Below are 25,527 nucleotides of genomic sequence, written 5' to 3'. Positions count from 1 at the left end.
ATCTGTGGTATTATCCTGTAAAGTAGATTACACTACAAGAGCTGAGAGTAGGCCATGGTATCATTAGGATAACACAATGAAAAACAATACAACAGTAGAAAAAATATTAAATTAAAAGCTACACACAGCAAAATGTTGCCTGTAGTCAACTATAAAGGCCAGTAAATACAGAAATATACTTTAATTTAGGCCATGAAAATATTACCATACCAGAGTGCAAAATACATAACAGTAAAAGAACTGTAAATTTAACAGCAGCATACTGTAAAATGTAGACAATACAATTATGCATTATGATTAAGGACATGGTTTTATCACACTAGTGTAGTGTAATATATATAACAGTAGGAAAACTGTAAAGTTAACTTTAATACTGGCAATCATGCTGCTAATAGTCAGGAAGATTATAGCAATTTACTGTAATCGAGAGCATAGTTTCATTACAGTAACATATTGTACTATACAATATATACTTGTATGAAAATTGTAAATAGGACTATTTATTTTTCCCAGTGTATTTATTTTTTATGTTCTTACAGTTTTACTACATGGCAATCAGTATGCATGAAAAAATAGAAGCAAACAAAGACTGTAAGCTAATATTTTACAAATGTTATTTTATAAATGTAAAATAATTTTATTGGAAAGCCAGTCTCATACAATTAATATAAAGTCAGTGTAAATATAAGAAAAAAATAAGTGAAAATCTGTGAAAGACATCGGAAAATGAACACACACTGTTTCTGCCTCAAGTAAATGAATGTATGTCTGTGTTGTAGGTAGATTATCTTCAAAATCATTACATTATTTTAACATTATTAACAAACTGATATTAAATCAGTGGCTAATATGGCTACTTCTATATAGTTTAACAGTTTGTGCACCCTTACAGTTAGGTGCAACTTAGCTTAACTGAGTGTTGAATATTATTATTTTCCAGCCAATCAGAAACAATGTGGCTGCGTATTTATCGTTAACCACGACTGTTATAAAAAAAATTCAAGATGAGGACGGCCAAACTGTTAAAATTAGTGTTAACATCCTTCTTTTGTACACAGCCTATGACTTTTTTTAAATAGCAGTGGACACAGAATCATAATTAATGTCGCTTCAGTGCCATCGTCACACTGAATGTTGCAACATCAGTAAAATGATCACAAATGAGAAGAATTTGCCTCAAAATGAAATCTAAACACGTACAAGACCGTAAACTAGCTGACAGTAGATGGGCTAACCCCTTTCCTCCATCGTCTTACTATGAACTTTTGCTTTCTTTGTATGACTTTACGACTTATATATGACTATATATATGACTATATATATGACTATATATGACTTTCCCCATTTTTCCTCTCCCTTTCTTTGTATTATTATGATCTAGACATGACACCAAAAATGCAATGTCAGATATACCAAGTTTAGACAGAACCAAGGGACATCCCATTTGGGTCATACATTTGCCTGAAAGGGCTAAATATGGTTGCAATGTACCCACTAAGCAAACATAGATGAACTGTACTGTATGTTACAGATTATAGGTTCAAAATATCCAAAATATCTTTCCAGCTGACTTCAAGGAGCTATTAAAAGTATTTAGTGAAATTAAGAAAGACTGAGGAATGAAAACCGCCTGCAGGAACATCAGTTTCTCCCACTGTTATCTCGGAGGGGGCCCTCTCCCACGGCCTCGACCCGGTCCAGCACCTGGACCTGGTCCAGGTCCTCTGGGTCCAGGTGGCCTGCTTACTGGCCCTCGAGCATTAGGGTTGGACGACGCTAGAGCCACATCTTTCTGCAGGTTAACACCTTTACCAGCTGTCCCGGGTTTTGTCTTTGTTGGTTTTGGTTTTGGTTCTTGCTCTGGTGGTTTTTCTGTTCAGAGAGAGAGAAATGGTTATTGTCCACGTTGTAGTCTAATCAGAGTTATGCTTTGAAAGTCAACGCGATCATCAGGATGTAGTTCTGACCAGGCTCTGGTGGAGCAGGGGGAATGAGGGATCGGTTCGGTAGAAGGTCCTCCAGGTCTTTCATGACCTGGTTGGTGGTGTCTGCATTGTTCCTTCGATTCTTCTCTTCATCGCGAGCCTGGATTAAAAAATAGAGTTAGGCATAATAGTTTTGGAGGATCTATTAGATGCACACGATATATTGCTAAGCCTGGTCTTTGAGTATGATATGATATAAACAAGAAAAGTTTGGGAATTCCAGCTGGCTTGTTCATTGAGCAGAACTTTATGTGCCCTGAGGTGAAAATGAATGTCTCTACCAAACATCATGACCACTATCACTTGCTATGATATGATATTTTAACCTGTGTCTGACATTTCTGCTAAAAAGGTATTAATCCTATAGTTTATGCAGTTCTCAGCTCTAGAGCAAGAGCCCAATTCAGCACGTGTGCAGAATGAACTTTGGACTTTTTCTACACACCATCTTCATCTTTTTCTTCAGCTCCATGTTGGAGTTTTGGTATGCCTCGGATACTGAGTTCAAATAATAGATGGCGAGTCTGTGAAAGAGATAGGACAGGATTAATTTTCTTTTTTAGTGGCTTCAAATGAAAAAGTGGGATTTTGAGTAATTCTACACCTGCATGTAGGCCAGAGTGTGGTTTTATGGGTGTTTACACTCACACCATGAGAAGTACAGCTGGTATAATGAGACCGGGGTTAGCTGCATAGCTAAAGAGTGTTCCCATGAAGGCCGGCAGGTCCAGGTCAATCGTCTCCATGATTATGTCAAACATCTTGTCCTTTCCACTGCAAACAATAACTTACTCGCTGCATTTCATAATAGCAATATAATAGCACTTCATGTATCTTTTTTTCGGATTAATATCTGTGCTTTTTATCACCTGAAAGGTCCACAGTCAAACGAAGGTGGCAGCGTCATGATGGTGTAGACAACAGGTAACAGGCTAAGGAAGAGCACGAGGAGCAGGAGACCCATGTAGAAGTTGTTGGACTTAGAGGCCTTGAAAACTCTCTCGTGGGGGACGTTAGTGGCCATCACAGCCCAACACTGATAGTACATGGAGCTGAGGAGGCGGAGCACATTGATGCCCACCAGCCCGGGGGCATAAAATGCACCCATCCTTATATCAAAAAGGATCAAGTGAGCAGGTAAATACCAAAACAAGATTGATTTACCACCAGAAATAGGTCAAATTTAAAAACACTGAGTAGGAAGAAATATATTATAATGATCACAAAAATGGTTTCTCAGCTTTAGAGTGGCTCGATAAATACAAGGGTTGCAGGTCAGTGTACATGACGCTCATAGGTAAAGTAAAGTTTGTACCAAATCATGCCTTGATTGAAGACCAATCCAAGAACATTTCCACTGATGTCAAACTCGCCGTATGATGGCTGAAGTGATCAGAGACAAGTATTAGTTTCACAGCAAAACAGACTAGTGGGCCATAATATTTTTCAGCTAAATAAATTAATATAAAGGCACCAACTCTTGTCAAGTGGCCATGTCCCTAACTCCAGTATCCAGATGGATGAGTTATAAAAGAAATCATGAATCTTTTTGAAGGATGAAATTATCCAAAGAATGTTAAAATCATTTTTGGGCGTAGCTGTAACCATGTGTAGTTGGGTATCATACATGGGCGTCTACAGGGATTGACTCGCTTCTGGATTCTGTCTCAATTGGTCATTTATAGGAAGTGCAGTTATTGACCACTTACCTAATCCAATCAGACTTTGTTATAATCATTGGTAGAATGGCTAATAGTGAATCATTCTACAAACTATTTACTAGAATGAATGCAAGAATACAATTTTACATCAAGTTTGGTTTCATTTTGAGCCTGGCACTTCCAGACGTTTCTTCCTGTTAAAAGGGAGTTTTTCCTTCCCACTGTTGTCAAGTATTTGCTCAGAGGGGGTCATCTGCTTTTTTGGGATTTTCTCTGTATCATTGTAGGGTCTTTACCTTACCTTATAAAGCACCTCGAGGGGGCTGTTGAATTTAACTGAAACCTCTCTTATGGTGACAGTTTTTTTCAGGCAAATCCCTCAACATTCATGAAACTACCAATAGTACCAAGGACACTAGCAAAAAACACAACTAGAGAAAAATCCATTTGGATGGATAAGGTGAGAGCCAGTGTTTATGGCCACCACCTGCAAGAACATTACTTTTATGGGGAAGTTGTCTTTTTGTTTTCACCTCTACACTTGTATTTTTTTTCACATTCATTGGTTTATGATGGTTTTATAAACAATGCTTTATAATTCCTAACCAGAGAGATTAATATTTTTGAAATTTAACAGACTTTGTGTTTTACTATGATAATCAAGTGTCTTATAAATTTTTGTTGAGCAATGTTTCATCAAAGGTTTCATCAGATGCTTAATTCAAATATCCAGTGTCTGGTATTCCTAAATGAAATCCATATTATTACATGTTGTTTTTACAGAAGACATATTTACATCTCATGAAAGCAACAGGTTTGACTGAATGATTGCTTGATTCCATTTGGTCCTAATTTGAGGCTCCTCTTGTGCACGCTGGCTCAACATGCTATAGCTCACTTTGTAAATGTGACATGTCCCCTGGGTAAAATGCCTCTTCCACCTCAAAAGTTACTACAATGTCCACAGATAAGAAGGGGCTGTGGAGTGTTTATATTAATTTAATTAAGAGACTTACAAATCCAGCCTCCAGGTCCCAGCACCAGCAGTAGTTAAGGAAACGTACAATCACAGCTCGGGCAAAGTCACCAATCAGGATGGTTAGGTAGGACACCTGGATGTCTGACACGGTCAGCTTCACAAACTCCTGGAACAGCACAGTTATACATAAATTTTAACACTTCTAATTCGTGCCGTTAAAAAATTCACCAAGCCTGTTAGTTTTCTGTGGTTGTGGTTTTACTTGTGATTGAGATGTTTATTATAAATGAAAATAAGTTGTCATTTGTACAATGCCCACTGCAGTCTCCCAGCATGGTCCTCTAATGACATCAGCTGGATCCATTGGAGGCGGGGTGGCTTCTGAGTCATTCATCAGACGTGAGTAGTTGGCGTAGTACTCCTTCATGGCCCAGATGGAGGCGTTCTTTATGGACTGCTCTTCCTCCAGCTGAAGGGAACAAAGAGGATAATCAGTCAGTAAATTTTCACACAGCGGACATATTGTTACAATTACATGGGTATATAACTCAAGGCCACTATAAAATATTGGCAGCAAGCCCTGTTTTATACACAATGGAACATAAAATGTTTAACCTTTTCATGCATAGTGGTCACTACAGTGGACAGCTATTCAAAAGCTGTTTTCTTGTATTTGTGTCAGTGTTGATGATATACTTGCACATAAACCACTACATTGGACACTGATGTGTCACTCCATACCAGAGGTGTGGACTCGAGTCACATGACTTGGACTCGAGTCAGACTCGAGTCATTAATTTTATGACTTTAGACTTGACTTGAAAAAATGTTCTAAGACTTGTGACTTGACTTGGACTTTTACACCAATGACTTGGGACTTGAATTGGACTTGAACCGGTTTACTTGAAAAGACTTGATATTTTACCCCAAATATAAAATTTAACATGCATATTATATAGAGATTGAAAATGTGACGTCATTCACGGGTAGAACCGCAAAGGATTCTGGGAACTCGTGGCAAGCGGTACTAGCGCACGCAGGCTTTCAATTAAAATCAGTTATACAGCGATAAAAAGAAACAAGAAGCCGTTGTTTTATTAACTGCAATAGCCGGTCGCATGACAGCCATGGGAAGCCGACGGGTAAAGAGATCGGTTGTTATCGGATTACCTCGCTGAAGAGAAATTGTTCGAGCCATGTTTCCGAAGTAACAAAGAGGCGACGGGTGGCCTGGATTGCAGCCATTCAAAGGTCAAATATAACGTCCCAGAACCCTCCAGCTCACAGGTTAGTCTGCTCCAAGCATTTACACAAAGGTCAGTGTTTTTTAGTAGTTAATACGTCACTTTCATAACATAATTGGTGATATAGGTTACAAGCAAGTCTGGCGCTGAACAGAAATTGTCGCGCTATGCTCCTTTATTTATTGTGCATAAATAGTGAATTGTCCTGACACAATATTGCGTTTCGCTTCTGTTATTATGGTACATTGACAAAAACATATACTTTTATTCACAGGATAAAACAGGTTTTTTGTATCACTAATTGCCCAGTATGATTACAGCATACAGTATTATTGTCACTGCTACATTTCTGTGATGCTACCAGAAATTATTTCCACTACTAATTAATTACCGTTGAGCTCAAAGGTCCTATTAATAAACGGTTAAGGAATGTGTATTTATGACGACGATTTGTGAGACTGGTAAACTTATGATACGTACGATGGTCTTTACTTTCTACACGGTGCATTTCAAGGTCCTGCACCCATCCGTCGGTAAACTGTACCTGGGCTTGTTGCAGTGACCGGAAGTTACTAAACTTCATGAGTGTGTGCACTCACTCCAAGAACCGTATGATTATAAATATGCATATAAATATGCTACGATGAGATAGCTGACTTCATCTAACTAGCAAATGTTGTCCAGGCTACGTTGGTGATACAGTTTTTTTAATGTGTATGATATTTTTGTCATGCGATTTTAAAGCCGGTCCTACAACCGCATCCAAGAATGACATGCAGCTTATCTCAGAACTGTCGGTGAAAATTATTCTTGGAGCTAGGTTTAATTGAGCTGCATTTTAAAGAGGTGCAATTTCACAATTTGTGTATATTTTCTAAGTTCACTATTTTGTATGTGTTGAGAAAAACACAGATTTTAAAATTACATGGTCTAATATTTACATTTAGCATAACTGCAACATTATTTTTTCGTTGTTTTTTTTAAAGACTCGAAAGGACTTGAAATTCAAAGTTTCAGACTTGTGACTTGACTCGGACTTTTACACCAGTGACTTGAGACTCGACTCTGACTTGCCTGACATTACTTGAGACTTGACTTGAGACTTGAGGATAAAGACTTGAGACTTACTTGAGACTTGCAAAACAATGACTTGGTCCCACCTCTGCTCCATACCCTGCCACTCACTGATCGTTTAGTGTTACTATAGATGTATGACGTGTTTCATTGTAATTATTGCTATTTAACCCTGTCATGCATAGGGATGGGTACCGGTGTGATATAAACGGTAGTAACCAGACCGAAAAGCAGCGCACATTTCGGTGCTTTATTTCGGTGCTTTTTTTTTCCTGAGCTGTGATACACTTTAGATTCTAGCCAATGTTTCCGAGGATAGTAGGCGGGTCCAGGTACGTACGTTCTGTTAGAGCAGAGCTACAGATTAAAAATGTCCAAGGCGAAGCGGTCAAAAGTCTGGCTGTACTTCATAGCAAAATATGCAAACTCAGCAGCCTGCAACAAGTGCTTTAAGCTGATACTGTGATACTGTCAAAGGAGGTAACACCTCAAATCCGATGAAACACCTGGCGACGCATAGCATTTTTTTTAAAAGCCCAGAAATGCGCCGTATTTGATAGCTTGCTGCGAGACCTCACACCGAGCACATCTACTAGTGATGGGTCGTTCGCGAACGAAATGGCTCTTAGAGCCGGCTCTTTGACGTGAACGACGCGAGCCGGCTCCTTATCGCGAGCCGTCACGTGTTTTTTTTTTTCTTTCTCTCAGCCTCTCTCTCGCACTTTTTTTCCGCTTCACTCTGCACGCGAGCCTTGTGCTTTACGCTGGGCAGAGGGGGGAGGGGCGGTAGTTACACTCAGTAGCACAGGAACAGAGCCAGAGAGAGAGAAAGAGAGGCAGGGACAACAACATTAGAAAGGTATAGTAATCATCCACAACTATTTTCGGTTGCAGATGATAAAGGATTGAGAAAGTTTATTCATGCAGGTCCATATGACAGAGAATATGCATGTTCTTTTAGTTTTCATATTATAATTTATATTTAATTGTGTTGTGGTTTGCAGTGTTTTGTGTTCTTTTCACTTTAAATTTGTGAAAGGAAAAAGCTGAAAATGTAAATAGTTAAAACTTGAAATGTGAATAGTTGATTTTTGTATTAGATGATTTATTTATTACATTTTATGTGGAGTGAATAAGTAAAAGTATATTTACGGTGGCCCCTAGAGACAAAGCACATACAAACTTCAAATCACGTACAAACTCTGAAGCATGTACAAACTCCAAAACACGTAAAAACTCCAAAACACGTAAAAACACGTACAAACTCCGAAGCACATAAAAACTCAAAACACGTACAAAAGAACAACAGAAGTGCTCCAGGATGCTGGGCGCAGTGTTGAGCCTTTGTTATCTTGTGGCTACACAAGCCAGCAAGTACCAATGACCGGATTTGGTGTGTGGTAATAACAGGTAAATGAACTTTTTTTAAAATTATTTGAATATATATATGAGTGCCTGTGTATAAATACACAAACAATACACACATGCTTTCAATTGTGTAATTTAAGTGATCTAGTAGCTCTGCTTTGGAAGTTCAGTTCATGCTAGAAATGTGTTTTGGAGTTTGTACGTGTTTTGTCTCTAGGGGCCACCGCATATATTTATATATAAACATATATAAATAAAACCACTTGTTTTTACGTTAGTAATTCCTTTTGTGCATAATTTTATATTATTGTTAATAATAAATTAATTAAAGCAACAAAACAACCTGAAGAGCCGGTTCGGAGCCGAAAGAGCCGGCTCTTTTTAGTGAGCCGAACCGAAAGAGCCGGATCTCTAAAAAGAGCCGGAAGTCCCATCACTAACATCTACTGCGGGTGGGTTGCCTGTTATGCAACATCCCCCAAAAACACGAAGAGGAGAGTCCTGGCCCCTAGCCCTGCCAGTGTAGCAGACATGATGACGGATGATGGTGGCAGCAGCCGTTCTTCTCTGCGTGAGTAGCTAATTTACGTTGAGTAGGCTAACCACGTTATTACATTAATGCATGTAAGGTGAACTAGCAAACATCATCATAGCTACATGCGGCTGTCCTCTTGTTTGATGGCAGATGCTCCCTTCACCCTGGCTAAAAAGGCTAAAATGACCAAAGAAAAAGTGGAAAACAGTTAAACATGAGAGGTTTAGGACAAAGTTTGTGTTTTTTCCATTGTTTAAGCACTGCTTCCAGCCAAGAGTGATGCCATATATGCCCCATAGCTGCAGAAAAGGCTAACATTGTTATATTTTTACAAAAAACAGCTGAACATGAGAGGTTTTTGGACCCATTTTGTGTTCTCCATTCTTTAAGCACCGGTTTGAGCACCGTTTAAGCACCGGCACCGTTTCAAAAGTACCGATTTGGCACCGGTATCGGATAAAACCTAAACGATACCCATCCCTAGTCATGCATGAATTATGACAACCCCAATCAGGATTTTTTCTTAAGTATTTTTATGCACCGTTTCATGCCTAAAGATGAATAAAAATACTTAAGAAAACAATCCTGATTGAGGTTGTCATAATTCATGCATGAAAGGGTTAAACTCAGACTTTGTAGGTGTTTATTCAAATATTAGCTCATTTTGAATTTGACAGCAACATGTCTCAAGAATATTGGGACAGGGGACAAAAGGCTGGAAAATTAAGTGGTGCTATACAGAACAGCTAATTAAGTTAACTGGCAACAGGTCAGTAACATGATAGGGGTAAAGATAGGCAGACATTGTCCATCCATCCGCTTCCGCTTCTCAGGGTTGCGGGGTGAGAGGCAGGGTACAGCCTGGACAGGTCACCAGCGCAGGGCTAACACATAGATGGGAGACAACCAATCGCCCTCGCTTTCACACCAATTTAGTGTTTCCTATTAACCTTTTCCCACCCTAGATAAGACTTTATTGATCCCACGGCGGGGAAATTTCTGCGTTACCTCAGCTCAGCTGTATGTCTTTGGACTGTGGGAGGAAGCCAGAGTACCTGGGGAGAACCCATGTGAATGCAGGAAGAACATGAAAACTCCACAGAGAAAGACCCGGCCTGATGGCGGAACTGAACTCAGGGCCTTCTTGCTGTGAGGCAACGGTGCTAACCACCGTGCCATCATGTTGCCTGGCAGACATTGTTAATAATTCAGCTTTGTGATAATCTACAGTACATAAATTCATCAAAAGATTCAGAGAATGTAAAGAAATTCCTGTGTGCAAGGAACAAGGTCGAAATCAATACTGGATGCCTGTGATGTTTAGGCCTTGCTGCATTACAAACAGGTATGATTCTGTGAGCAGCTGGTGTCCTCAGTTTCCAGATGTTTACAGACTGGACAGGATGCTACCCAGTGATAAATATGGCCTTACGCCACTTTTTTCTTTTTAATTTTGTCAGTTTCAACATTTGATTTTTTTTTTTATGTTTTATTGTGAATGAAATATGGGTTTGAGATCATTACATTCTAATTTTATTTGCATTTTAAACAACATCCCAGTTTCCCAGGAATTGGAGTTGTACATGCATTGTTAAATGTAAGATTTAGAGAAGCGCTAATGGATTCTAATGACTAAGGGTGTACACATTCAACCTTTAGAAATCCAGACAAAATAAATAAACAAGAAGAGTCTATAAAGTTTTGCTAGAGACCCTTAATTGGAAAAGATTCTCATTCAATTAAACAGTTTGCAATGTAGATGATGTACCCTAATGTTTATAATGTGCAATATTTATTTATTTATTTGTACAAACTGCAACAGCCAGAAAAATAAAATGTAAATCTTTACATGAGAGGTAAATTCTCAACATGACCAGTCAATTTCAGTAACATATGTAACTATTACTATGTCAGTGTGTTTCTCTACAAGGTTCAACTTTGGTTCAACTTTACCATAACAGAGATAAACGTGCTACTGTCTAAGTGGACAAATTAAATGGAGACAACAGCTGCAATACCTTGGTGTTGACCTCATCAAACAGGGCGAACAGAAACGTGTAGAGGTTTCCGAGGAAAAGGGCAAAGATGCGTCCGAGCTGCCATTTGAGGGCGATCCGAGGATGGTAGTCCTCCAGCTCAGCAATGGTCTCAAACAGAGGTGGACACACCAGGCCCAGAAGAGACATGACAATCTCCATCTGAAAAAAGTCAAAATTATTCATAAGCTTTTTTAAAAAAAATCTTCATCATCTTTACATGAACTGAGGTGAAGTATTCAACAGCATTGTGAGTCTGACCATTATTACCTCATTCTTCTCATACCAGCTGAGGTCGTCCCTTGTGGCAAACTCCTGAGATCTCTTCACCACAAAGTAGATGAGGTACCCACTGCCGCCGAGGCTACAGGTGATCAGGAAGTTAGCCAGGACTCTGAGGAACCTGCGCAGGTGGATGTTCTCGTCCTTCTGGTTCTCCTGCTCGTCCACAATGGACTCCTGTTCTTATCAAAACATGAGGGGAACTGACTGTCAGTAAAGCGCTTTTTTATTATAATGAGCAGTTCTAAACCCTCAAATAACTAAGCTATTATAGAGACTAAAATCACAGATAAGGTCATTTATGATGCTATTATATTTCATACAGGAATACAATTTTTATTGGCCTTATTTATGTTTATCCTCACTGTTTACTTTATCTGTGATAGAGCTAAAATGTTCTCATGTCATTAATTATTATTTTAAATTACATTAATGCCTAAAGGCTTCACCAGCAGTAAATCTTGCTAATCTGGGTCTGTTAGCCAAGGATCGCTACAAAACATTATAAACATCGGAAGCTGTAAATTATAATATAATAATATGTAATAATATGATATAAAATAACACATACATATATTTTGCACAAGTTTCCTTGTTAGACCTATGGGTCAATTCCTGTAAAAACTGCAAAAATATTGTAAATGAAGTAGATTGGATGTTGTATATATTCCATATTGAGCATCCCGAAGGCTTTAGGATTGTTCTGGTTACCTTGAAACTGGTGGTGATGGAGGCGTACTTGTTGTCAGCGGTCTCCGCATTGCCAATGAGGTAATCCCAGCTGGTGAACATCTTCCAGGCGAAGGTGAAGTCTGAATCCTCCCCATCTCCACCACCAACATCAGCATTTTTGGCCATTCTACAAGCAAAGAAAATAAAAATACCATACCTACTAACTCATCTTCAGTTTCTACATTATTTAATGATGATGATGTAATTTATAGTTAAAGACATATTTTTTCGCAAACTGCTCGGCGCTTTTGGATAAAAAGCAAATAAATGTATCAAAATATATCCCTGCATACATCCGATTTCTTAACTCTGCAATGAATCTGCGACCACCTGGTTTGTGATGTATGTGACTGAACTGGCACGCATCCACGCATGTACTGTACACTCACGTGCGGATCACAAGCATCAGGCTGTAGCCGAAAGTGCCAATGCCGACCATGAGGTAGGACAAAGGTAGCCTGAACTTCAGCACGCCGACGGTCCTCTGGTCGTTGTAATATCCGTAGAACAGCACTGAATATTTGCAGTACCCCTGAGAATGGAAGAAATGTCATTTTGGATGCCATGTTTTCTCACTTATCTTCTTGCCTATAGATCCAAAGGGGTAATACTGAAAATAGCAGAAATTTAAATGACGAGTTGCTCTGCCAGAGATCTGTCAGTTATCGTGTGCCTGTCTGTGCCAGGTGGTTTTCAATATATATTATAATATATATATTTAAAAAAAACTTTTCTAACTCTTCAGATCATTATGAGTGCTCAAACACAGGAAAAGTGAATATTCATTCCAACTCAAGTGACTTTGCTTTAGCTAAAACATCTTTGATGGATCACCAAAGGTTCCTGCATATAGAAAAAGAAAATCACGCAAACACATGCGTTCAACGGCAGCACATTTACAACAGCCTCACAGCACACACAGACTTATAGGACACACACGCAAGCCATGCTTGTTCATATTAGTGAATATACACACACATAGTCAGACTTATGGAGCCTCTCTTTCTATTTACAAACAAGTGATGTTTCCACATTCTCTTCACCTGTCTAAACGAAATACCCAGCCTACATCATTAGACATACACACACAATTATGGGCACACTAAGGTTTGTCACATGGAATGTAAATGGAGCTGGCACCAGAGAAAAAAGGTTAAAGATATTTAACCAGCTTAAAAAACTACAGGCAGATGTTGTTTTATTACAAGAGACTCACAGGCCTGTCACAGGTTTAAACGAACTTAAAACACCTGAGTTTCCTAATATGTTTGCAGCCTGTTATAATTCTAGACAAAGGGGAGTAGCAATTTTAATACATAAAAATGTTAATTTTACAGTACTCGATACAGTTATAGATCCAGAGGGCAGATTCCTTATTATTAAATTATCAGTATTTAACAAAAAGCTATGTATTGTAAGTATATATGGTCCAAATGTTGATGTTGACCCTCACTCTTTCACAGATTTTTTAGTGCACTCTCTGAACACCTTGATTGCACACTTATTCTTGGAGGCGACCTCAACCTTGGACTAAATGAAGAAATGGATAGGCTCAACACAACAGGAACTCAGCGCAATTGGCAGTCCACAAATATAATCAAACAGTTTATGAGCGACTATGGTCTTTGCAATGCATGGCGCTCCCTTCACCCCAGCAGTAAGGAATATACTTTCTTCTCACATGTCCATCACTCCTACTCTCGTCTGGATTATTTTTTGGTCAGCAGCTCACTGCTGAGTGACATTTCAGATACTGAGATTCACCTTATAGCTGTCAGCGATCACGCTCCTGTATCTTTAACACTAATACATAAGAAGAACGCTACACCAAGTAAAAACTGGAGATTCAATACATCGCTGCTCAAAGATGAAGACTTTATTAAATATTTTAAAAAAGAGTAGACTATAATGACACTCCCAGAACATCAGCTTCTGTTCTATGGGAAGCAGGGAAAGCTGTGATGAGAGGTAAAATAATTTCTTTCTCATCACACAAAGAAGAAAACAAAAATATTCAGAAAAAACATCAAATCCTTAGAAGAAGCCTACGCGTGGGACCAAGATCAAGAAATAATGAACAAAATATGCAAAACAAAACTAGAATTAAATGAAATTATTAATTAAAAAAAAAACAGAATTCCTAGTACAAAGACTTCGCTTGCAGAATTTTGAACACAGTAAAAAATCAGGTCGATTTCTAGCTAACCAGTTGAAAATAAAGAAAGAAAAAACAACTATATGTGCTGTTAAAGATTTATCTGGAAACACAACATATGACCCTGGAAGAATAAACAACATTTTTAGGGATTTCTATGAAACTTTATACTCACCACAAATAAACCCATCTAAAAATGAAATTGATCTGTTTCTTGACAACGTAACTCTTCCAAAATTACTAGAGTCAAGCAATGGAACTGGATTCGCCACTGACGCCAGGTGAACTCCAGGAAGCCCTGATTAGTATGCCTAATAATAAGGCTCCAGGTCCAGACGACTACCCTGCAGAATTCTACAAAGAATTCTGGACAATTCTGGCACCAGTATTCCACAGCATGTTGCAGGAAATCAAGGAAAATGGCAGACTACCACCAAATATGAATTCTGCCAACATTAATCTTCTGCTAAAACCAGGCAAAGACCCTTTATTTCCCTCAAGCTATCGTCCAATATCCCTTATAAATGCAGACCTCAAAATAATCTGCAAAGCTCTCTCAAAAAGATTAGAGAAGATAACCCCCCTCTTAATTCATCCTGACCAAACTGGTTTCATAAAAGGTCGGCACTCACAGCTCTGGCACTCATCAACAAACGCACGTAGATTACTTAATTTAATAGACCACTCATGCAGTAAAAACATTGAAACCACAACATTATCTCTAGATGCAGAAAAAGCGTTTGACAGAGTTAACTGGAAATTTTTATTTGGTTTTGGAAACTCTTTCATAAACTGGCTAAAAATATTATATAATTCCCCAACAGCTTGTGTCAGAACAAATGACCAGACATCCTCCAGCTTCTGTCTCCTGAGGAGCACCAGGCAGGGATGCCCACTCTCCCCTTCACTTTTTGCAATTTTTATCGAACCACTAGCAGCAGCATTTAGACAAGATACACCATAAAATGTAAGAACGTAGAACATAAAATCAGTCTCTATGCGGATGATGTGTTGCTTTTTCTGCAAAACACACAAACCAACCTCTCTGAGGTAATTACTCTAATAAACTGGTTTTCAAGAGTTTCAGATTATTCAATTAACTGGCCAAAATCTACAGTTCTTCCAGTTAACTGCTCCCTCCATAATTCTTCTTCTGCCCCACTACAATCTGGAAATATTAAATATTTAGGTATTAATTTCCCTCCGAAGCTTTCAGACTTAACTAAATTAAACCACATCCCACTTCTAAAGAAAGTAGAAGGTCATCTGACTAGATGGAGATCTCTACTCATATCACTCATGGGAAGGGTGGCCACTATAAAAATGATGATCTTGCCAAAAATAAATTACTTATTTTTAATGATCCCGAACAAACCATCACAAGATTGGTTCAGATCCCTAGACTCGTATGTTTCTAAATTCCTTTGGAAAGATAAACCCCCGCGTATCATCTTAAAAACGCTACAAAGAACCAAGGACAAAGGAGGATTAGATCTGCCTAATTTTCAACAATATTTCTTAGCCAACAGGCTTCAGTTCATCTCAGAATGGTTAAAACATACCTTCTTAGATTAGCCCTGGCTAGATGTTGAACAGGCACTATGCAATGATCTAGAGATTTCAGACCTACCATTTATCAGCTCAAACATCAAAACATGAATGTTTTAAAAGCATCAACATAATCTCTTCTTTGACAGCATGGTGGGAGTTTCTAAAAATGACAGAGTCTTCATTAGTCCCATGCAGACGTACACCTATCTGGAATAACCCTGACATATTACAAAACAATAATATGATTAATTTTCCAGAATTGAGTTGTAAAGGAATTAAATACTTAGAACATATATTAGAGGGAACAGAGTTTATTCCATTTGACAGACTAGTTGCACAATATGGGATCAACAAGAAAAGATTTTTAGAATATCAACAAATTAAATCCATAGTAAAAAAGAAATTTAACCTCAGTCAAGTTGAATTGCAAACACCACCAAGTGCGGTACATTTTTTTACTCTTAAATCCCCTAAATTATTATCTAAAATATACAGAACACTTTCTAAAATAGATGAATCAATATCACTTCCTATTGCAAAGTGGGAAGCAGATTTGTCAGTCGGCTTAGACCAAAACTTCTGGTCTCAGATTTGCTTAAAAACCTTTAAATTGATTAGAAATCCCAGTCTGCAATTAATACAATACAAAATACTACATAGAGTGCACTATACAGGTCATCGGATGTTCCAGATGGGCTTTACATCTTCCAACGACTGCTCACACTGTCAAGGCAATACACCAGACAATTACATCCACGCTCTTTGGTTCTGTCCACCAGTGCAGAAGTTTTGGCGCGAAATATGTAAAGACTTATCAAAGTGTCTGAAATGTAACATTCCAACTTCCCCTTTAGTGTGCTTGTTGGGCAAATTGGATGATGTCACTACAGAAACTAATACAGTCCACATGGTTTTTACTGCCCTATGCATTGACAAGAAAACGGTCCTCATGAACTGGAAAAATAAAAATAATCTTAATACTAGCCAATATAGAAACCATAATATAGATCACATTAGCCTCGATACAGCCTCTGCCACCACATTAGATCAATCCCTCTGGGCTCCTTTGATCGGCTCCATCACCTAGCGGGGGTGGGTCGCCAGTGTGGTTGATGTGGAGGTTGGGACGGGCTTAGGGCGTCTGGAGACTCCCTAGGAACATTATCCCTGGAGGGCTTAACACAGGGGTTGGGGTTAGTGGCACTGGTTGCTCTTAGAGGGTGTTCTCCTTGTGGCTGCGTGGGGGAGCTGGCCCCAGGGAGGGGCATCTTGCTCCTCCCTTCTTTTCCTCCCCATCCCCGGCTGCCTCCCTCTTCCCGCTCCAACACACTCACCCACACAAGTAGGGCCTTGGGGTGCGGGTGTGTCACCAGGGTGCAGGGGAGGCAACTGGTAACTGATGCCCTCAGGGGTCGGTGCGTTGGTGGTTCTTGGTGTCCGGGGCTGGGCGCTCAGGCATGTACCAGCTCACTCCCAGTGACTACTTGGCGGGGCCTGGTGCCTGTTGCTCGGTCAGGCCTCTTCCGGGGCAAAGGGGGCCCTCGGGCCTCTGGGCCTGCGGCTCAGTTCACTCTGGCACAGCTGGCTGCTGGCAGAGCCGGCGGGCACGCTACTGCAGCCCCCTCTGGCTTCTGCTCCGTGGCTACTGGGTGACCCCTCATCTGGGGCTCTTCCCAGGAGGGTGGCACGGATGCCCCTCCGGTGGTCCTCCTTGGGCTCTCGCACTCTGGGGCCTCTGGATGTCTGGGGCCTGGATCTCCTCCATGCCTGCTTCATGCCCTGGGGGACAGGGCTATGGCTCTCTACATCCTCTAGCAGACCATTACATGGGGAAACCTTTTGAATACAAGCACGCTGATCCACACAGGTGTGCACACGGGTGTTCACTGTTCATAGACATAAACTACACCTTTATTGGCTGCTATTTCCAAACACATTGTGCGCTGCGTGTCCTGCTTGCTACACAACAACATTCAATATTTAGTATTTACTGCTGTTTACACTTAGCTAGATAACGTGATGGTGTTGTGTTTAGTATGTTGCTCTGTTTTTTTTGCTTGTTTTCTCTTCTTTTTCTCTCAACAGGTGGCTCAGGAGATTTTTTTTCTCTTTTAAGTGCCCTTTCTCACTGTCCGTCTTCCCTTCTGTTTTTCTTTTCCTTCATCTTTCTTTCTCCCTTTCCTATCCCTCATCATGTCTGTCCCGTCTGTAACAACTGAAAATAAAATAAAATAAACAATAACAACAAAGGTTGATCAAATGGACAAATACAGCAAGGCCGTGATGATCCATCTGGCGAAGTAAATCCATTGGGTATCCTTGTTGGTCTTCAGACAACAATTCTGACGGCTAAAGAACCAAATGGGACAGGCAAAAAAAAAGAAAAAGAAAATAATTCATTTTGTGCTAAACTCACATTGAAGTCCATGAGGACAGAGTAGTCTTGAGCAGTATCCTGCTCTGCTCTGGGTACAGTCTTCCTGGGAATAGACCCATAGGGAAGACCCATCAGGACCTGGAGACAACATAAAACAATGAATTTGTGCAAATTTCAAATATCACCCAGCAAGTTCTTCCTGGCAACATGGCGACAAATCCCAGTTTTAACAATTAATAGTTCTTAAATGTTCTTAAATGAGAGTTTAATAAAAGAAAGGTTTTGTCTTCACTGTCCTGAAAACTGGACATGCTTTCAAAATGTGTGGATGATCAGTGTGACATTCCTAACAATGGTAAATTTATGTGCAAGAAAGCTTTTATATTGTCCTTTTATCGATTAAAAAAAAGACTCGAGAGGGAAAAAAAAAGGGGGGGGGAGGGGCCTGTGAGATCAACTCCATCTCCCAACTGCTACCTCTGAAGTCCAGTTCTTATCTTAATGAACTAACTGACCCAGGAGCTGACCGAACCACAGCGGCAGCTTGGATTTATAATGCATAAGTTTGTCAACTGAAGTAAACGAGAATTTATATGGAGGTAAAGGTAAATGGCTTCAAAGTGTTGTTTATATAGTGAAAAATGGGTGTTTGGTAATTCCTGTCTGTGTAGGTGGAGACTACATTAGGTTGGTGTCTTTACACAACCATTTAATTACAAAATTAACTGTCAATCAATCCCATTGGATTAAACAAAGCCATATTTGTTGCCTTGTAACTGGACCATCAACATCTGACCATCAACGGTACAGTGTTTACATTTACGTATTTTTCTGGGTAAGAGGACAACATGATGTCACCTCAGGGATGACCACAAGTCCAAAGGTGAATCCAAAAAGCACAAGGTTCATGCCGTACATCCATCGCAGGAAAATAAAGTAAGATGCAACGGATGACCCAAAGTGACCTGGGGACAGTGAGAACATTTTTAGTTTTTGCATCTGCCCAGAAGGAGTTTTCCATTGCTGCTAAACACAGATGAGCTGTAAACAATAAACTTACTTTCCACCTCCTTGATCTTCCTCTCCCATGGGATGCACGCTGTTCTGAAATTTTCAAAATCCCTCTGAAACTTGATCCATTTCTTAGATTTAAAAAACAAAACAAGACAGCAAATTAGAGAAGCAGAGCACAAGCAAACACAAGGATAAAATCTAAATATTGTGCCTAACCTTTGTCATCATCACTTTGTAGGCATACCACTTTCGGCCTTTCCCTTTCCCCAAAGCGCCTTCAAACTTATCCACAAATTCTTGAGCTTCCCTGTGAAGAAATGGGAAAACATTTTCATTAGAATGCAATAAACCATTTTTAAAATACAAATATTTTAGTCCAAGATAAGTTTCATGTTAAAATATGAGTAACATGAGAAAGAAGGAGATTACTTTAGGAGTTTGAGCCTCCGCTGCATCCTCCAAGGCTTATTCCTGATGTTGGCGATGAGTTTCTTCTTCTCCTCCACCTCCTCCATCAGCCGAGCCATCTCTCCCTCTGACATGGACTCCTCTTCCTCACTCGAGTTGGAGTTGGAATCTGATGAACTGGGGAGGAAAGGACAGACGGAGTCAAATCCTGCATAAACGACTGTTAGGGAATTCAGAGGAGTCTTCAGAGAATCTTAAAGATTCATCACAAGGGTACGATGACTTCCTCTGACCTACCTGTCACCCTTTTTCTTTTTCTTCTTCTTGTCCTTGTCATCATCTTTGCCCTTGCCCTTCCCTTTCCCTTTGCCATCACCCTTCTTACCCTTGGTCTCCTCTTCTTCTTCCTCCTTCTTTCCTTTCTTCCCTCCTCCCTTCTTTCCCTTCTTTCCTTTCCCCACATCACTGTCCTCCTCATCACTGTCCTGGGCTTTGCCTCCTTTCTTCTTATTGGCTGCTCCTCCTCTCTTCCTCTTGGGAGGCTCATCCTCGCTTTCATCCTCATCATCATTGCCACCACGTTTCTTGGCCAGCTTCTTCCTGTTTGCTCCTCTACGCCCCCTGGGAGCTTCGTCTTCCTCCTCATCGTCCTCATCATCATCATCATCACTGGCCGGTTTTTTGCCTCGTCCTCGTCCCTTTACGCCTCCTCTTCCTCCCGCCTGCCTCCTGTTCCCTCTCCTCTGAGTGGCACCATCTGTGTAAACCGCACGATTGATATTCTGAGCATTTAATTAGACTCTCAACTTTTCATCGTTGTTATAAAGAAGTTCGGTGAACTGCAGTTTTATTCACTCACCGTCACTTTCACTTAAATCTCCGTCTATCTCGATGCCAACTGAGGAAGAACACAAAGACACACAATCAAAAAGAAAACAACACAATCAAGTAATCACCTCGGCTTAAACCATATCAGCTGCCTGCCCCAGAACAGCAGATATCATTTACAGACTCTTTGCCTGCAGGATATTTTAGTATCGACTGGCTTCTTGATATAAGATGATGTGTTTAAAATGCATTCAGACTGCCTATGTGGTTCTCAAGACAAAAAGGACTCCAGGCCACATGTGATTAAAAACAAAAGTACATAAAACTTTATTAACTTAACCTGGGGGTCATTACTGCTCAAGATTTCAAGTTGCAGAAGGTTTTCAACCCGTGTGATGCCAACTGTATCATATTTACTACACAGGTTTTTGTGAGTTTTTGAGACGTTCACATTATGAGTGTAATTGTTTTCCCAAAAACCTAAATAAATTACCCAATAGATTACCCAATTAAACACAAAAACAAATTAATATTTAAATGTTTTTTTATTTGTCAGAGGTTCAGTTAATTCAATCAATACTTTTTTAAAATTGAATTTTCTGGCTTTTATTTCATGAATCTGTTGAATGTTTTTGGGTGATTTTTTTTTTAAATAACCAGTGCAAGGTCACTGGAACTTATACCAGCTGACTTTGGTTAAGAGGCAGAGTACACCCTCAACAGATCACTAATACTGGCCAACACAGAGAGACTGCCAACCACACACTCCCACGTGTACACCTCTATAATTACAGACATACTTCACAAACAAGTCTTTGAGCTGTGGAACGAAGCTCAGAGAGAACTGATGAGGTTTATTCTCCTGGAGCATGCAGTCTGCTTTTAGGATAATGTTAAATGCCAAGAAAACAGATTGATGTAAAAAAATAAATTACTATTATTTTAGAGCGAGCAGAAAGATACGCCAACACACTAAAGTTACTGATGACTACACTGTATATAAATTTCAGGACAGTAACTAAAACTGATACTTCAAGCAGAAGATAATTTGATGTTGTTCTCTTTCTTTATTTACTGCATTTCCATATGTGTTTGCAGATTTTTCAGTAAACCGCAGCATCTTTTTCTCAAAACAAAACAAAAAAAAACACAAAAAAACAAATGCAAGATGCAAAAAACTTGAAAATACAAGAAGTGTTGTGCAACACTGGCTCTGGAAACTAACTCTCGTGCAAGTACACAACGTGAAAAGGGCAAGAAATAAACTGACTATAGAAACACTGGGAACTCTTTAGATGAAGAGACTACTGCAAAACATGAGATAGCTGAGAGCATGTAGACAAGAAAGATTCTGAATATATTATGCAGGGAAAACTTACACACACACACACACACACACACACACACACACACACACACACACACACACACACACACACACACACACACACACACACACACACACACACACACACACACACACACACACACACACACACACACATCATGTATTTGCAATATTAACTGAGCCTCTTGCCCCATTCATTAGTCTGGACAGCACCTCACTGCACTATAGAGCACTTTAGAGACAGGTATTGTTACACTGCACTGATCTGTTACATGCACTTGTATTTTGTATCATGTTGTGCATTGTTGGATGTGTCTTGGGTGAGCAGACCAAGACTAATTCCTTCCCTGGGTTGCAGAAGTGGTGAAAGTAAATGTGAAGTTGAACTTAAGGAAGGAACACAACCCTAACCTGTAAAATTAGTGGGGTGGGTTTTAAAGATAGAAATATAATTTCATAATTAGTAACATACTAGTTTCATGTTGTCCCACAAAAAGATACTGCCATATTTCTTTTTGCCCTGCGTGCATCAGGACAAGAGCAACAAGAGAGAACATCCTGAGCTATAAAGCATCCTTCGCCAGCTTTGAGAGCGTTTAAAGTCGTGCAGGTTTTTAGCTACAATTACACAATTAACTCTTACACTGTGAGTGTTGCATTGATCCAAAAAGAGAAAGCAGCCAAATTACATCAGGATCAGGATGAGGCCACAAGTTAGTGGATTAATTTGAACATTAAAGAAGGAAGCCAACATGATGTTAGGCCCTAGACCAAAAGTAAAAAGGCTTGAATCGTCCTTGAATAGGTAAACCTGTCTGCACTTTCTTCAATTACCAATGAAACTAAATGAATCCTCCAGTCCTCCAGCCATTAACTTACCTTCTTCCATTTTAGCTGCATCACTTTTTCTCGGCATGATGAAAAATAGGACGTGTCTGACTCTCTCCGTCCTCTGCAGCACTTACAGATCCCGACCTCCTCAGCTGGCTGACTCTCCTTTGCCTTGGATGCACGCCAAGCACCCAACTCAGGTATCCAGTCCTGTCACTATGGCGACTGTGAGCTGCTCAACAGGTGAGTTCGTGGTTAAGTCAAGCAAATTCTGGAAACCAAAGGTGATCCCTCTTGGACAGGCTGTTATCCTCAGAAGCTGCGACACTTACGTTTTATTAACATACAGATGCTATGGCTGATTGTGTGAGTGTGTGTGTCTTCACGGCTCTTCCCAACAGACCAAAGATCCAGATTATCTAATGCACCTCTTACTTGTGTTGTTACTTGACCACACATACATACAAACACATACACACACCACCACCAGGCCAGACATCCTAAAGATTTAATGAAGGTTTTGGTTTCTATCTGTCCATCACAGTAAGCAGGCAGCAAACACCTTGAGGTGACCTTGCAGCCCTCATACGTTTTTGTTTTAGTTAATAAAAACAAGGCAGGTGTTGGAATCAGCTCACCTGAAGCAGAGGCTGATCAAGTGTGTTGAGACAGAAACGGTAACAGCAGCGTAACGCATCGAGGACTCATTAAATAATAGAACAGGGCTCATTTTTCACATCCAAAATGATTCCATTACACGGTTGTCAGCTCCAACAGGTAAGAGGTGGATTACATCTTTTAAGATCTGTTGCCTATTCACAGAATATTGGCACATACCATGTGAATAGTGCCATGGAAGGCATTGCCATGAAGCCTCCAGATACACAGTTTTTGTGCTGATACTAATGCCAGAAGAGGTTTGATATCATCTGGCTTTAGTGTACACACTGCGTCCAGCTTTTAGGTACAGTCTATGATATAACTCCAGTTCAGTGTGTATGTGAAATACTCCTGAAAGCTTGTATTAGCAATTGTTGCTTAGCCACCCGGTAGATACTGACGAACACTGACACATTTAAATTTAATCCTTAAAATTTACAAAAATAAATATATCAACTTTGTAATCACAGGGTGTGCAACTTTAAATTATTTAAAAAAACTGCTTATTTCTTATTTATTTTACAATAATGTATGCCTGGCAGAAAAAAAAATCCAGTGTTTCTGAATCAATATTTCATGCAAGGCCATCATAAAATATGCATAAGCAGTTAGAAATTAAAGGCTCAGGTGTGGTGAGTGTTGTAATATTGACTGTACATCTGCAGTGGCACTATTAATTAGCATATTAAAAAAAGTGCCTTGTTTCTCCCTATCCCCCTCTGATCTAAAACATGCTGGGGACCCACTACTCAGGCACCCTCCTGCTGGGTCTGGGCTTGGCTCAGAGCAAACCAGTCATGGTATACTGCTTCAGAGGCTCTGAATGAGGACGCAACCCTGTTTTTCAATGCACACAGATGTTTTTCCAGTTCCTTCCCACTATGGCTGTTCCATCTCCTGTCATCCGTGGTAAAACTGGTCCGTGCCATTGGACCAAACAAAAGATCAAACAGCCGGACAGCACCCCATCACGCACACTTGTTCACTTGTTGTTACGTCACTGTGTTATTTTGTCAGTATTTTGCCCCACTGCCTTTTCTTTTCTATGACTTTTTGTTTTCAAAACTATATATTTTCTAAAGTACTGGTGACCATACAATGTATATAACTTTAATTTAAACCCTTAACTTCTTCTATAGTTTATACTGGCTGTATGTTTATGTTACAATAAGAAGCCCACACTGGAGCTCCAGGTCTTTGTTCACGTTTTACTCCTTAAATTATGTCTACTGGGCCACCTGGTGGTGGGTCATGATAATACAAGCAACTCAAATCCTTAAATATGGAAGTATATGTAAATTAATATGAACTAAGATTTGATTTTGAGATCATGTTAAGTATTTAAATGGTTAATCAAACTTCATACAATGTGAGGAATTACTCACTTTTTCTTAGTTTCTGTTAACCTGTTGCTCTTAGGTTTTTGCTATATTGGCTGAGAAAGGCTGGTTGATTATAGCAAAGGTCTGTCTTCACGTCATCTCATCTTGAGCTGAGGTGAATATAAAACAGCCTGTAAGTAAATGAACATTTTCTGTATTTTATTATGAGGAAAATTTGGGTTTATTAGATTTCTAAATCACTTTTTCACTCTTTTCTCCTTTTATCTCCTTTGTCTTGGACATTTATACTTTCTTTAACCAACTTCAGTTATTTCTGTGGAACCTGAGAGCCAAATAAGACGGCCACAGCAGAACAGCGGCTGAATCCAAAAAACAATACGCAATAGTAATAACATTTATGCTATAAATAATCTCCTGGAGAAACAACCATGTCATCGCCCTCTTTTATGGACATACTCAGACTGCAGGAAGGCCAGAGGACAGTGGTCTGTGTACACTAAAGACAGCCCTTCTGTTCCTGTATGGTAAACACAAGTGTTACGTAAACCCGAGAGCTTCAACTGGGTCAGCACCCAGTTGTAGGCAAACACAGAGGAGGAAAGTACATTTTGTAATTACACAAAATTAAAAAAAACTTTTTCAAAAATACCTTGCCTAGTAAATTAAAATTGTTTTTCTTCCCAGTGAATTTGCACTGACTGTTTGAAGATTACTTTACTGCAGTTAACACATGAAGTGCCCAGAGGAAGATAACAAGGAGACATATAAAAAAAAAAAAAAAAAAAAAAAAACCTCAACTCACTCTATTATTCTGGATAGAGATGAGAGCCTGTGGGGGTGGTGGGGAACAAAAGTGTACATGTTGCTTTCTTGTGCCTGATAAGTGAGTACACTCTGCACTTGTGGATCAAAACAGGGAGCAGGTGTCATAATGTGACCCGAGGCCAGCGCTCACTGAAGCAGGCCCTGTTGAGTCACATGGAAACGACAGCCTGCAGCCTGGAAATGTCAACTGGATGTTGTGTGCATGCCCTTTAGGGGGAAATGTTACAGTAGTATCTCAATTTTTACTAAAGAATGCTGAAAATATGTGAAAAAATGTTCAATAATTTATTC

At 39.7% G+C, this 25,527-nt stretch overlaps 1 protein-coding gene across 1 annotated transcript; it reads right to left on the bottom strand.

The window, feature by feature from the left end:
* Window positions 1–166: 166 nt before the first annotated feature.
* tmc2a (transmembrane channel-like 2a) lies at window positions 167–20,157 on the bottom strand. Its single transcript, XM_026174433.2, has 18 exons — window positions 19,699–20,157; window positions 19,423–19,578; window positions 19,210–19,300; window positions 19,040–19,121; window positions 18,838–18,944; window positions 18,019–18,117; window positions 12,286–12,428; window positions 11,876–12,023; window positions 11,153–11,341; window positions 10,865–11,044; window positions 4,936–5,094; window positions 4,663–4,791; window positions 3,301–3,368; window positions 2,855–3,094; window positions 2,634–2,759; window positions 2,431–2,509; window positions 1,968–2,085; window positions 167–1,872 (listed from the first exon to the last, which is right to left on the bottom strand). Exons 2-18 carry the CDS (start codon window positions 19,533–19,535, stop codon window positions 1,658–1,660), a joined length of 2,286 nt encoding a protein of 761 aa, XP_026030218.2. The 5' UTR covers window positions 19,536–19,578; window positions 19,699–20,157; the 3' UTR covers window positions 167–1,657.
* Between the last annotated feature and the right edge of the window lie 5,370 nt (window positions 20,158–25,527).

This window comes from Astatotilapia calliptera, chromosome 7, assembly GCF_964374335.1.
Source record: "Astatotilapia calliptera chromosome 7, fAstCal68.1, whole genome shotgun sequence".
In the NCBI taxonomy this organism is placed as follows: Eukaryota; Metazoa; Chordata; class Actinopteri; order Cichliformes; family Cichlidae; genus Astatotilapia; species Astatotilapia calliptera.
The sequence above is the reverse complement of the archived record's forward strand: the minus strand, read 5'-3'. Positions and strand labels throughout refer to the sequence as shown.

What these genes read in the sequence shown, in the direction of transcription:
- tmc2a (XM_026174433.2), bottom strand. Translation starts at nt 19,535, where the DNA reads ATGTCAGAGGGAGAGATGGCTCGGCTGATGGAGGAGGTGGAGGAGAAG. An exon ending in CGGAGGCTCAAACTCCTAAA is followed by an intron (nt 19,301 to 19,422) that starts GTAATCTCCTTC and finishes ATTTCTTCACAG; the next exon opens with GGAAGCTCAAGAATTTGTGG. An exon ending in CTGTCCTCATGGACTTCAAT is followed by an intron (nt 12,429 to 18,018) that starts GTGAGTTTAGCA and finishes TTCCATTCTCAG; the next exon opens with GGGTACTGCAAATATTCAGT.